At 37.2% G+C, this 11,378-nt stretch overlaps 3 protein-coding genes across 6 annotated transcripts; all 3 read left to right on the top strand.

Moving 5' to 3' along the window:
* Positions 1-531: 531 nt before the first annotated feature.
* Positions 532-1,215, top strand: LOC128263459 (uncharacterized). The gene has a single exon (XM_052998513.1). It carries the CDS (start codon positions 532-534, stop codon positions 1,213-1,215), a length of 684 nt encoding a protein of 227 aa, XP_052854473.1.
* Positions 1,216-2,492: 1,277 nt separating this feature from the next.
* LOC128261311 (putative gustatory receptor 28b) lies at positions 2,493-8,394 on the top strand. Of its 4 annotated transcripts, XM_052994937.1 has the most exons (4): positions 4,416-4,934; positions 5,034-5,155; positions 7,576-8,136; positions 8,195-8,394. In XM_052994937.1, exons 1-4 carry the CDS (start codon positions 4,433-4,435, stop codon positions 8,312-8,314), a joined length of 1,305 nt encoding a protein of 434 aa, XP_052850897.1. In that variant the 5' UTR covers positions 4,416-4,432; the 3' UTR covers positions 8,315-8,394. The 4 variants fall into 4 exon arrangements, with proteins under 4 accessions (XP_052850895.1, XP_052850897.1, XP_052850894.1 ...); XM_052994935.1 differs by lacking the exons at positions 4,416-4,934; positions 5,034-5,155 and adding an exon at positions 2,493-3,204; XM_052994934.1 differs by having other exon boundaries at positions 4,416-5,155.
* Positions 8,395-9,273: 879 nt separating this feature from the next.
* Positions 9,274-11,064, top strand: LOC128261312 (putative gustatory receptor 28a). The gene is made up of 3 exons (XM_052994939.1): positions 9,274-9,903; positions 10,288-10,890; positions 10,948-11,064. Exons 1-3 carry the CDS (start codon positions 9,274-9,276, stop codon positions 11,062-11,064), a joined length of 1,350 nt encoding a protein of 449 aa, XP_052850899.1.
* The last annotated feature ends 314 nt before the right edge of the window (positions 11,065-11,378 follow it).

Raw genomic sequence — 11,378 nt, 5'->3', positions numbered from 1 at the left:
TAAAATCTTTACATAAAGCAGGGTGTTAGTAAACAACAATGGATTAGGTTTTGCTAAGGTTGAATGCCCACCTAATTGTATAAAATTGTAATCAACAACTTGGAGTTATTTTTATTTTCACTTAAATTTTATAAATATTCAATTTTTTTTTTTAATTATTAATTTTAGACTAAAGTGACATACTTATAATGAATTATTTACTTTGATTATTTCTGTAAACATTTTTAGCTCGACTAAGCTTTTTATGTGACTATACTGAGGATATGTTTTAACCTACGTTTTATCAATGTTACATCAGTTATCCCTAAGGCCCCGTATTGACCTGACCGAATGGAGATAAGGACGGGTGCGGTCCGATTTCATCAGATATTCATCTCTGATGACACTCCAATTAAATCTGTTGCCATGACAACTAAACAAACAACAGCCATTACCATATCGCTACAATTTAATCTGCGATAAGGACTGCACTTCAGCGAAATGGCTGAACCTCAATTGGGTGTGGAAATGTAATTTATTTGGGGTCGAGCAATGATCCGCTACGGTGTGGACAGTTTCCGCGGCTTCCGAGGTCGATTGCGCTACTGGCTGAGTGCCAGGGATGTCTACGGTTCCATGGCCCTGATGATGTCCGCAGCCTACGTTCTGGGCATTACTCCGTTTTTGGTGAGGCAAAATTCACAGGGGAAGAGTTCCTTGGAGCAATCCTGGTATGGATTTATAAACGCCATTTCCCGTTGGTTGCTGCTCGCCTACTGCTACACCTACATCAACCTGAGCAATGAGAGTTTAATTGGTTACTTTATGAGGAATCATGTGTCCCAGATTAGCACAAGAGTCCACGATATTGGTGGCATTATAGTGGCCATATTTACATTTATTTTGCCACTGCTCCTGCGCAAACATTTTCTAGGATCTGTCAAGATTATAGTGCAAGTTGACCAAAAATTGGAGCGTCTACGAAGTCCTGTGAATTTCAACACCGTTGTGGGACTTATAGTCCTGGTCGCAACATTAGTTGTTATTCTGGATACTGTCCTTTTGTCCACCTGTCTAGTTTGCCTTTCGAAAATGGAGGTGTACCCTTCGTGGCAACTGACTTTTATCCTGGTCTACGAACTCCTGGCCATTTGCATCACAATTTGTATGTTCTGTCTGATGACGCGGTCGGTCCAGCGACGTTTAACCTGTCTACACAAGGTGAGCTGTTATTAAAATAATATTACAACAAGTTATGGCTTTTCGGCTTTGCTAATATTAGAATACATAAACGTAAATATATCAATATACTTGCACACTCAACTAGAACACATGTTTTGTTATTTAAGGGTTATCTTTGTTTAATGTCTGCTTTATTTAAAAAAAAGCAACTTATTTGAGGTATAGGTACATATATTTCTCCCTGTACCAGCAGTTACCCTTCATCTGCAAAAAAAACTCCCATTCAATCATCATAAATCACCTGTCAATCACAGTAATCCCTGTTCCCTGTACACAAGAAGCAAACTGTACAAAGAAATCTGATCAGCTTATGGCAAAAGCAATGGCCAGGAAAACTTCCCCTCGGTATCCTTCGCCTTCATTTCCATATTCACCAATTATTCGAGTGTGACCAAAAATGAGATTACTCAAGTGTCGCTTGATAATGAAAATAATGAATTGCCCGTCACGAAGCAAACACACACGAATACTCACACACTCGCTGGCAGTTATCTTTATAGTCTAACAACTGAATTAAATTCAAGGCAAATTCAAATATTTTTTTTCTTAGAAAAATATGTAGCATACACTTCAACTTTGTACTTTTTAATTAATTTGAATGCAAATGATTTGAAAACCATTGTTATTAAAATTTTAACATTTAATATAATATAAAATACTTATTTCATTTTTAATTTTTATTGTGTGTCTGTTTAAAAATAACCAATTCAATTAAATAAGGATTTTAATGCGTTTGCTGTTGAATGCCTTTTTAAGAAAAAATATAAAATATCCCTGAGTTTTAATGAATACAAATTTGCATAACCAAAACACAGTAAATCAAAACCAGGCAACTATAAGCCCAATTAAAATTATTTAAAGTTTATATAATACATTTTCCTCTATAATTATTACTATAATACAAAAGATAAGCTGAAAACATTTGACGGTTAATGGAATATTTATTTATTTATATTTTTACACAATAATAATCCGCTTTGATTTAGTCTATTGAATGTGTTGTGCCCGCACTGATAGCTTGAAAAAGGGAGAAAACGATAACACTTGTTGCTATAGCCTGCCACTTGTTGTTGTGAATCCTAGACAACATGATAATGAGCTTTCACCAGCCGGCATTTATTTTTTATATCCTCTTTCGACCACTTCACTCGACTCCTCCTCCATCGTCCTGTTTGTTATCCTTCAGCTCACTTCGTTTGCATCCGTCGCTTGGCAGTCGTTACTGTTTTTCCCTTTTTTGCCAGCCAGTTCGCGTTGTCACTTTCACCCGAACGGTTGTGCGATTCGCTTGGCTCTATTTTTTCATTTCCGCTTCCGGTACATAAGTGCGATTTAAACATTATGTCCGCGCTGCGTCGGGTGCGCAAATACTTCATATCCTCGCAGGTCTACGAGGCACTACGTCCCCTGTTTTTCCTAACTTTTCTATACGGTCTGACGCCATTCCATGTGGTTAGGCGAAAAATGGGAGAATCTTACTTAAAGATGTCCTGTTTTGGTGTGTTCAACATCTTCATTTACATCTGTCTCTGTGGATTCTGTTATATTTCGTCCTTGAGGCAGGGCGAATCCATAGTGGGCTACTTTTTCCGCACTGAGATCTCAACCATCGGGGATCGCCTGCAGATTTTTAATGGCCTAATAGCCGGTGCTGTGATTTATACATCTGCAATCCTAAAACGCTGCAAGCTTTTAGGCACCCTAACCATACTGCACAGTTTGGATACGAACTTTTCGAACATTGGAATACGCGTGAAATACTCAAGGATTTTCCGGTACTCCTTGCTAGTGCTGATCTTCAAGCTTCTGATCCTGGGAGTTTATTTCGTTGGAGTTTTCCGGCTGCTGGTCTCACTGGATGTCACCCCCTCGTTCTGCGTTTGCATGACATTTTTCCTGCAACATTCGGTCGTTTCCATTGCGATTTGTTTGTTCTGTGTGATTGCCTTTAGTTTCGAACGTCGCCTCAGTATCATCAATCAGGTGAGTGGGGGAGTATCAGTAAGACCAACAAGTACAGGTAAATATTTACCTGCAGACAGCGTGTCTGGAATGCGTGACGGGCTTTTCACTGGGGGATTCGCTTCTATCATCGCCTTAATAACTTAAGCACAAATCCAGTGTGAAAAATAATTTATGCAAAGCCCTAGTTACACACAAAGGAGTGCCAAAAAATTTTAGTTTGTCGAAGTAGATTATTTGCTATGATTCCCTTTGACATATTTATTAATTAAGTTTGCTTTTTGGACGGGCGAAAAACAAAAAACAAAGGATACACAATTTAGCAAACAAGTTTGGATTGCGGGATAATGGATTAAATTTCTTCGTTGTGTAAATTATTTGTTTGGTAGATGACTTAGTTATTGGTTAATATCATATGTTGCTTACTTTAAGGCTTTCTTAAAATATGTAAGCAGTCATTTTAAATTGGTTAAAAAAAACCTGTAAAAGTACCACAACTAATAAAACATAAATTTTAATGTAAATTAATTAATCTCTTGATTTCTATAAAAATTTATGAATTTCTTAGAAAATGTAGTTTTTTTGAATGCAAACAAACAAATATATAATTTTGTATTCACACAATTTGAATTACCTTTCCATGTTTTGAATAAAAATCATTTAAATTCCAAGGTTTTCTGCGAATTTTGCCTTATTGAGAACTTATAGTGAAGAACTCAATTGACCCCTCATAACTAATAAAATGAATGACTAATTTTCGTTGTCATTTATGTGGGCTATAACTCCTGCTTGACTAACCAAATCTCATCTGTTAAAGGACACAATATAATAGCTATAATATCCTGCAAACAATTGCCATAAATTTATTTTGGTATTTCATGGAAACCATGAAATTAATTAGGCTTATGGGGGGCCGAATAAAAAAAGTCTCTGGTCATTCATTGATCTAAATGGATACACGAAAAACTTCCCTTTTAGCGGGGAAATCGTTGGATTACCCTGGGGAAAAAAATTCCCCAGCGGGTAGCGACATAAATTAAAATGCAACAGCTTAAGCTAATAGGTTAATGGTCAGAACATAAGCGGACAGCAGCTTGTCTAGACCCGTAGTAGTACATATGAAAATGGGAAAATTATTTACTTGACCACGCGTCCCCACCCACAAAGTTCCTGGCGACTTTCCTGGTAAAATGCAAATCGTTTACGGTCCCTGGCGTCAGTTGCCGGTTGAAGCTCGAACGGAGCAGTCATGGATATAGAAACGGCGAAGGAGTCGGTGGATCAAAGGGATACGCCGGAAATAGAAGTGGGTTCTGGATTGTGCCATCCCCTGCGCCGCAGATTTCGGCGATTTTTTACCGCCAAGCAGCTTTACGAGTGCCTCCGTCCGGTTTTCCACGTCACCTACATCCATGGACTCACCTTCTTCTACATAAGTTGCGATAGCAAAACCGGGAAGAGAACCATCAAGAAAACCATTTTCGGCTACATAAATGGCATAATGCATATTGCTCTATTTGGCTTCGCCTATAGCCTTACCATATATAACAATTGCGAATCGGTGGCCAGCTATTTTTTTCGATCTCGCATCACCTATTTTGGGGATATGATGCAGATTGTGAGCGGCTTCATTGGAGTCACTGTCATATATTTGACTGCCTTCATACCAAATCATCGATTGGAGAGATGTCTGCAGAAGTTTCACACCATGGACATGCAGCTGCAGACGGTGGGCGTTAAGATCATGTACAGTAAGGTGCTGCGATTTAGCTATATGATCCTGATCTCCATGTTTTTGGTCAACCTACTTTTCACCTGTGGCACCTTCTCGGTTCTGTACTCCTCGTTAGTTTCGCCCACATTGGCACTCCACTTCACCTTTCTCATCCAGCACACGGTCATCGCCATAGCCATTGCGCTCTTTAGCTGCTTTACATATCTGGTGGAGATGCGACTGGTGATGGTCAATAAGGTAATAAATGCAATTCGGAGGTGAAAACGTAATTTAACTCAATAGGAGATTAATAACATCATACAAAATGAAAGTAAATAGCACCTGAGAAAACACTTAGTAATCGTAAAAAAATATCGTCGTATGTTTAATATGTTGGCGATATTTCATAGGGTAAATGGTACAAGCTAATTTAGTAATTCCCAAAGGACTCTTAAGCAATAACGGAAGTACTTAAATACCTACTCAATTATTTTTAAAGCGTTTTCAATTTCTTTCAGTTAATTCAATTAAACTAATTAGCCCACACAAACGCTGACCATGAACCAGCCAACTGAAAGATAGCAACTCCCTCTTTATAATTTCATAAACGCTGAAACCCCGCAGAAATTGCCATTAAATGATAACTTTGTCGGTGTGTGATGGACGGGTTTCCATTACCTGACCTGTCAACTGCGAAAAGTAGACAATACTTATCCCGTCATGACGTTCAAGGTGTGGATAATAAATACTTTAAAAACTAATCACTGGATAAAGTTTTTTGGAGAAGCATATAAAAGGAACTTGCAGAGGTCTCCAAGAAGTAGTTTCTTTTTCGGTTACAAAGCAAGCTATTTTTAAAACAATTTTTGCAAAAATATAAATAACTGTATTAAGAAATGTTTAAATTTTTGGGCGAATTATTTCGTCCTCGGAATGCATTTGGAGCCGAGCAAAGTTTACTATTCTACACTTATCTCCTCGGTCTGACCCCTTTTCGTTTGAGAGGTCATGTTGGTGAAAGGCAGTTTAGGCCTAGTAAAATTGGCTACCTTAATGCCTTTCTCCAGTTGAGTTTCTTCAGCTATTGCTTTTTAGCAGCTCTAATTGAGCAGCAAAGTATTGTGGGGTACTTCTTCAAATCGGATATATCCAAAGTTGGAGACTCTCTGCAAAAATTCATCGGAATGACTGGGATGTCAATTCTTTTTCTGTGCAGCAGCATTCGAGTTCGGTTACTTATCCGTATTTGGGATCGTATATCCTTCATAGATGATCGATTGCTTAATTTGGGAGTATGTTTTAATTACTCTGCCATTATGCGACTAAGACACGTGCAAATTTTTCTCATTAATGGCGTTCAACTAAGTTATTTGATCAGTTCTATCTGGATGTTATTGCGAAATGACGTAAGACCTATTTACACAGCAGCTGTAGCCTTCTATGTACCCCACATATTTTTGCTAAGCGTTGTAATGCTTTTTGGGGCTTGTTTACATCGTCTGTGGCAGCATTTTGATGTACTAAATCAGGTGGGTTTCCTTATTTATTAGAAACAATTCTTTTAAATATCTACAAAATAAATTCCTGTATGTCTGTTATATACTTAATTTAAAAAAATTAAGTAATAAATTTAAAATAATAAAAAAAAATTCAAGAAGACTGTAGAGTTTTCTCATTTTTTTTCGCTTCTAAAGAAATCTAATTTTTTTTTTAACTAGAATTAAAACATTCATAAGCCGATTCCTATTATAACCAGCTAAACCACTATTAAGCCTTTAAGGCTCGTTCAATGGCTGGTTGTACAAGGCTTTAGCTCTTCGGATAATTTGATATATATCGGTCATAAAGATTATTACCATTCGCCGTCGCTTAATGACCTCTCCAACTTATTAGCGTTATGAGATTATTATCCTACTTTCCGAATTCCATGTTCACAATGACTTCATAGAGCGCTCATACGCCATGTGGCTCTTAAGGCGTTTGGTTGAGAAGTTGGGCAGTCGTCCCCAAGACGTTTATACTTGCTATCGCTTGACTATACTCATGGCCCTTTGGCTCGGAATTGTGCCTTTTTACGTGACTAGTTCTTCGGAAGGCAGAGGCAAAATGTCAGCATCGTATTGGGGCTACATCAACATGATTTTGCGAATGGCCATATATTTTGGAAACTTTCTATACAGCTCCATCAATCGATCCTCGTTGATGTCGAACTTCTTCATCACGGATATCTCTAATACGACAGCTGGATTGCAAAAGGTCAACGGAATGCTGGGAATATTTGCCATATTGATTATATCGCTGTTAAAACGGAGAAAACTACTAGAAGTGTTGGCCATATTCGATGGACTGGAGACGGAGGCGTTTCCGCGGGTGGGCGTGGCAATGCATCAGGTTCCAGCTTCGAGGAAAATGAATCAGTTGGTTATGATTTTGGTTGGCAGTATGACGGTGTATATTACCGGTAGTTTCCTCATGATCAGCCTCAGAGATGCTGCCACATTTTCTTTACCTGCGGTGATCAGTTATTTTTCGCCACTTTTTATAGTATGTGCTATTTCCTTTCTGGTGGGAAATTTGATGATCAAGTTACGCATTTATTTAAGTGCTTTAAATAAGGTTGAGTAGGATAAGAAGTTTCAAATAATTAAGTAATATACATTTATTTGTTTTTCTTAAAGGTCCTGAAAAATCTTTCTCATCAATGGGATTCGCGTACGCTGAAAGCCGTCACCCAAAAACAGCGATCACTCCAGTGCCTCGATTCATTTTCCATGTACACCATAGTAACCAAAGATCCGGCTGAAATCATTCAGGAGTCCATGGAGATACATCAACTAATTTGCGAGGCAGCTGCAACGGCCAACAAATATTTTACCTACCAATTGCTGACCATTATATCTATAGCTTTTCTAATCATCGTTTTCGATGCCTATTATGTTTTGGAAACTCTGCTGGGAAAATCGAAGCGCGAAAGTAAATTCAAAACAGTGGAATTTGTGACATTTTTCTCCTGTCAAATGATTTTGTATCTGATTGCCATTATATCCATTGTCGAGGGAAGTAATCGGGCAATCAAGAAAAGCGAGAAGACCGGAGGTATTGTCCACTCCCTACTAAATAAAACCAAAAGTGCTGAGGTCAAGGAGAAACTACAGCAGTTCTCCATGCAGCTAATGCATCTCAAAATAAATTTTACCGCAGCTGGTCTGTTTAACATTGACCGCACTTTGTACTTTACGGTAAGTTATTGCATATATTTTTCATTCATTTTCCTAATTCGTTAATTCTTTAAAACAGATCAGCGGAGCCTTAACCACTTATCTCATTATCTTACTGCAATTTACCTCCAATTCCCCGCACAATGGCTATCAGAATGGCATCTCCTGCTGTGAGACCTACAATAATATGACGAATTAAACGCTTTAAATGTGTTTTTAGTGTCATTACAACAAGAGGAGTGCAGAAAAGTCGATGGAGCCGGTGAAATATGGATTACGTCCAGCAGAATGTCTATTTTTTTGCAAGTGTTATTAATGTTGTTGCTTTAAAAAAGTACTTTCTGTCGATATGAACAAATGTTCAAAAATAAATAAATTGATACTAACAATCATTAAGACTTTTTGTCTTTTTGAGTGCCTAAAATTATTATTACATTCAAAAAAGTTTATAGATTTTCTTAATTTTTAAATTAAAAGGGATCTTTTAAGTTTTAAAAATTTTGATAGAACTATTTAATTTAATTTTACATTTTATTTGTGGGGTTCATATAAGGGAAAGTCATTGTAAACTCTCTCTCTGGATATTAATAGCACCTTCGTAAATATTAAGGTTCCATAGAATAAATAATTCTACAGTTTTGAAATAATTCTTCCAAAAAAATAAATAATTTTTTCTGCTTTACTTAACTAAGCTGTTTGTCAAGTAATTATTAATAAATATTTTCCTTAAATTGGGCCACAAAAGTGTTAGCATTTCGGACACTTTTGCGTGGTCATGAAATGGCTGCCATAAATTGTTTGCCAATTGTAATGAATAGCCAGTGCATAACACATAGAGTTAACGAAGAAATTGGCCATGTCACGAAATTCGTTGAACTTGTTGAACTTGTTTGTAAATGACCTTGTCCACCCAGAACCCTGGCCCTCGTTTAAGGTTAATTAAATATTTGCTATTATTAATATTAGCTTATTAAGTGTGCGAAGGTGTGTGACAGCCCTTTAACGATTTTGATATATGATATATCAGTTGTGTCTCGAGTTCCCATCATTATCATCAGTTGCCGAAGACTTCCGTTTTCAGTTGGCGGAAAATACGCGAAGCGAGCGGACGTTACTCCTTAACGAAATTTTAATATCTATAATCGATAAGGATTCTCGATGGCCTTTAAGTTGTGGGAGCGCTTTTCCCAGGCGGATAATGTGTTCCAGGCCCTTCGACCCCTAACATATATTTCCCTTTTGGGCCTGGCTCCATTTCGATTGAATCTAAATCCTCGGAAAGAGGTGCAAACATCGACATACTCTTTTGTCGCAGGCATAGTGCACTTCCTGTTCTTCGTCCTGTGTTTCGGAATCTCTGTAAAGGAAGGCGATTCCATAATTGGTTACTTCTTTCAAACGAACATCACCAGATTCAGCGATGGAACCCTTCGGTTAACTGGAATTCTGGCCATGTCCACCATTTTTGGTTTCGCCATGTTCAAAAGGCAAAGATTGGTCGGCATAATCCAAAATAACATCGTGGTTGACGAGATATTCGTGAGGCTGGGCATGAAGTTGGACTACCGAAGGATACTTTTGTCCAGTTTTCTTATATCCTTGGGCATGCTGCTGTTCAACGTCATCTACTTGTGTGTGAGCTATAGCCTATTGGTCAGTGCCACCATCTCGCCCTCGTTTGTGACCTTTACAGCCTTCGCCCTGCCGCACATCAATATCAGCCTAATGGTCTTCAAGTTTCTTTGCACCACGGACTTGGCCAGGAGTCGGTTTAGCATGTTAAACGAAGTAAGTGTCATGGGATTTAGATGTACATGTAGTTGATATAAAGTATGTATACAAATAGTGGTAACGTATTGTTGAAAAAAAATTACGAACCTGAAAAATCATTTGAACAATTTAATCATTTTTAGACAAATATAAATGAAAGCTAAAGGAACAATTAAAGCGAAAATAGGATTACAGCAAAAATCCAATAAAATCTAGTGCTTATCATTATTTAAAAAAAAATATAACTTATATATTCTGAAAAATTGGTTAAATAAAAAAGAACCTTTAAAAACTTTTAAAAACGGATATCTGCTTTGATATATGTTAACTTTATTTACTTTATTATAATTTGAAGTCAGTTTTAATTTTAATTTAATAAAATTACCTCTAAATTTTCCCCAGATCCTCCAGGATATCCTAGATGCCCATATCGAGCAACATAGCGCCTTGGAACTCTCGCCCATGCACTCGGTGGTAAACCACAGACGGTACTCACATCGCCTACGAAATTTAATCAGCACCCCCATGAAGCGGTACAGTGTTACCTCTGTAATACGCCTAAATCCAGAGTACGCCATCAAACAGGTGTCCAACATTCACAATCTACTCTGCGATATTTGTCAGACAATCGAGGAGTACTTCACATATCCGCTTCTTGGAATTATTGCCATATCTTTTCTGTTCATTCTGTTTGACGACTTTTACATTTTGGAAGCTATGCTGAATCCAAAACGATTGGATCGTTTTGAGGCCGATGAATTTTTTGCCTTTTTCCTCATGCAACTTATATGGTACATAGTGATCATCGTACTGATCGTGGAGGCCAGTAGTCGCACTATTATGCACAGCAACTATACAGCCGCTATAGTGCACAAGATCCTGAACATCACCGATGATCCGGAGCTTAGAGATCGTCTTTTCCGACTCTCCTTGCAGCTGTCGCATAGGAAGGTTCTTTTCACAGCCGCAGGACTTTTTCGTCTGGATCGCACGCTTATTTTTACCGTAGGTTTATAGGGCAAATAAATATCTTTATATTTTAAAATATATTTTTTTTTGCAGATTACTGGCGCTGCTACTTGCTACCTCATTATACTCATCCAGTTTCGTTTTACGCATCACATGGATGAAACCGGCTCTAATTCAACAAATCACTCTCACTCTCACCTTGGCGATTAATAAAATATTATTACATTACCCGTTTTTACTAAGCCAAACATAAACCATTAATATTTTAAATATCTTTTAATTTGATTCGACAGAAAATATTCACTCCTGTAAATTTATTTAAATACAAATTATTCCATGAAAATTAAGCCTTTAATATAAAATGATGATCCATCTCACCGCAGATTATCTGTACTTTAAACAACTGAATTTGAAAATCTTAGTAGCAAAGGCATTTTAACTTTTAAAATATTATTATTTTGATAGCAGTTAGAAACATAAAATTTAAATATTTGATTATATGTAAAAATTTTTTATTTTATAAA

This window comes from Drosophila gunungcola, unplaced genomic scaffold (assembly GCF_025200985.1).
Source record: "Drosophila gunungcola strain Sukarami unplaced genomic scaffold, Dgunungcola_SK_2 000001F, whole genome shotgun sequence".
In the NCBI taxonomy this organism is placed as follows: domain Eukaryota; kingdom Metazoa; phylum Arthropoda; class Insecta; order Diptera; family Drosophilidae; genus Drosophila; species Drosophila gunungcola.
This window is presented reverse-complemented; position numbering and strand designations above follow the sequence as displayed.

Bases quoted from the DNA above. Each gene is read 5' to 3' on its own strand.
- LOC128263459 (XM_052998513.1), top strand. From the start codon at position 532: ATGATCCGCTACGGTGTGGACAGTTTCCGCGGCTTCCGAGGTCGATTG.
- LOC128261311 (XM_052994934.1), top strand. From the start codon at position 4,433: ATGGATATAGAAACGGCGAAGGAGTCGGTGGATCAAAGGGATACGCCG. The intron at 5,156-7,575 runs GTAATAAATGCA...TTTTTCTTAAAG, and splicing joins GACTGGTGATGGTCAATAAG to GTCCTGAAAAATCTTTCTCA. The intron at 8,137-8,194 runs GTAAGTTATTGC...TCTTTAAAACAG, and splicing joins ACCGCACTTTGTACTTTACG to ATCAGCGGAGCCTTAACCAC.
- LOC128261312 (XM_052994939.1), top strand. From the start codon at position 9,274: ATGGCCTTTAAGTTGTGGGAGCGCTTTTCCCAGGCGGATAATGTGTTC. The intron at 9,904-10,287 runs GTAAGTGTCATG...AATTTTCCCCAG, and splicing joins GGTTTAGCATGTTAAACGAA to ATCCTCCAGGATATCCTAGA. The intron at 10,891-10,947 runs GTAGGTTTATAG...TTTTTTTTGCAG, and splicing joins ATCGCACGCTTATTTTTACC to ATTACTGGCGCTGCTACTTG.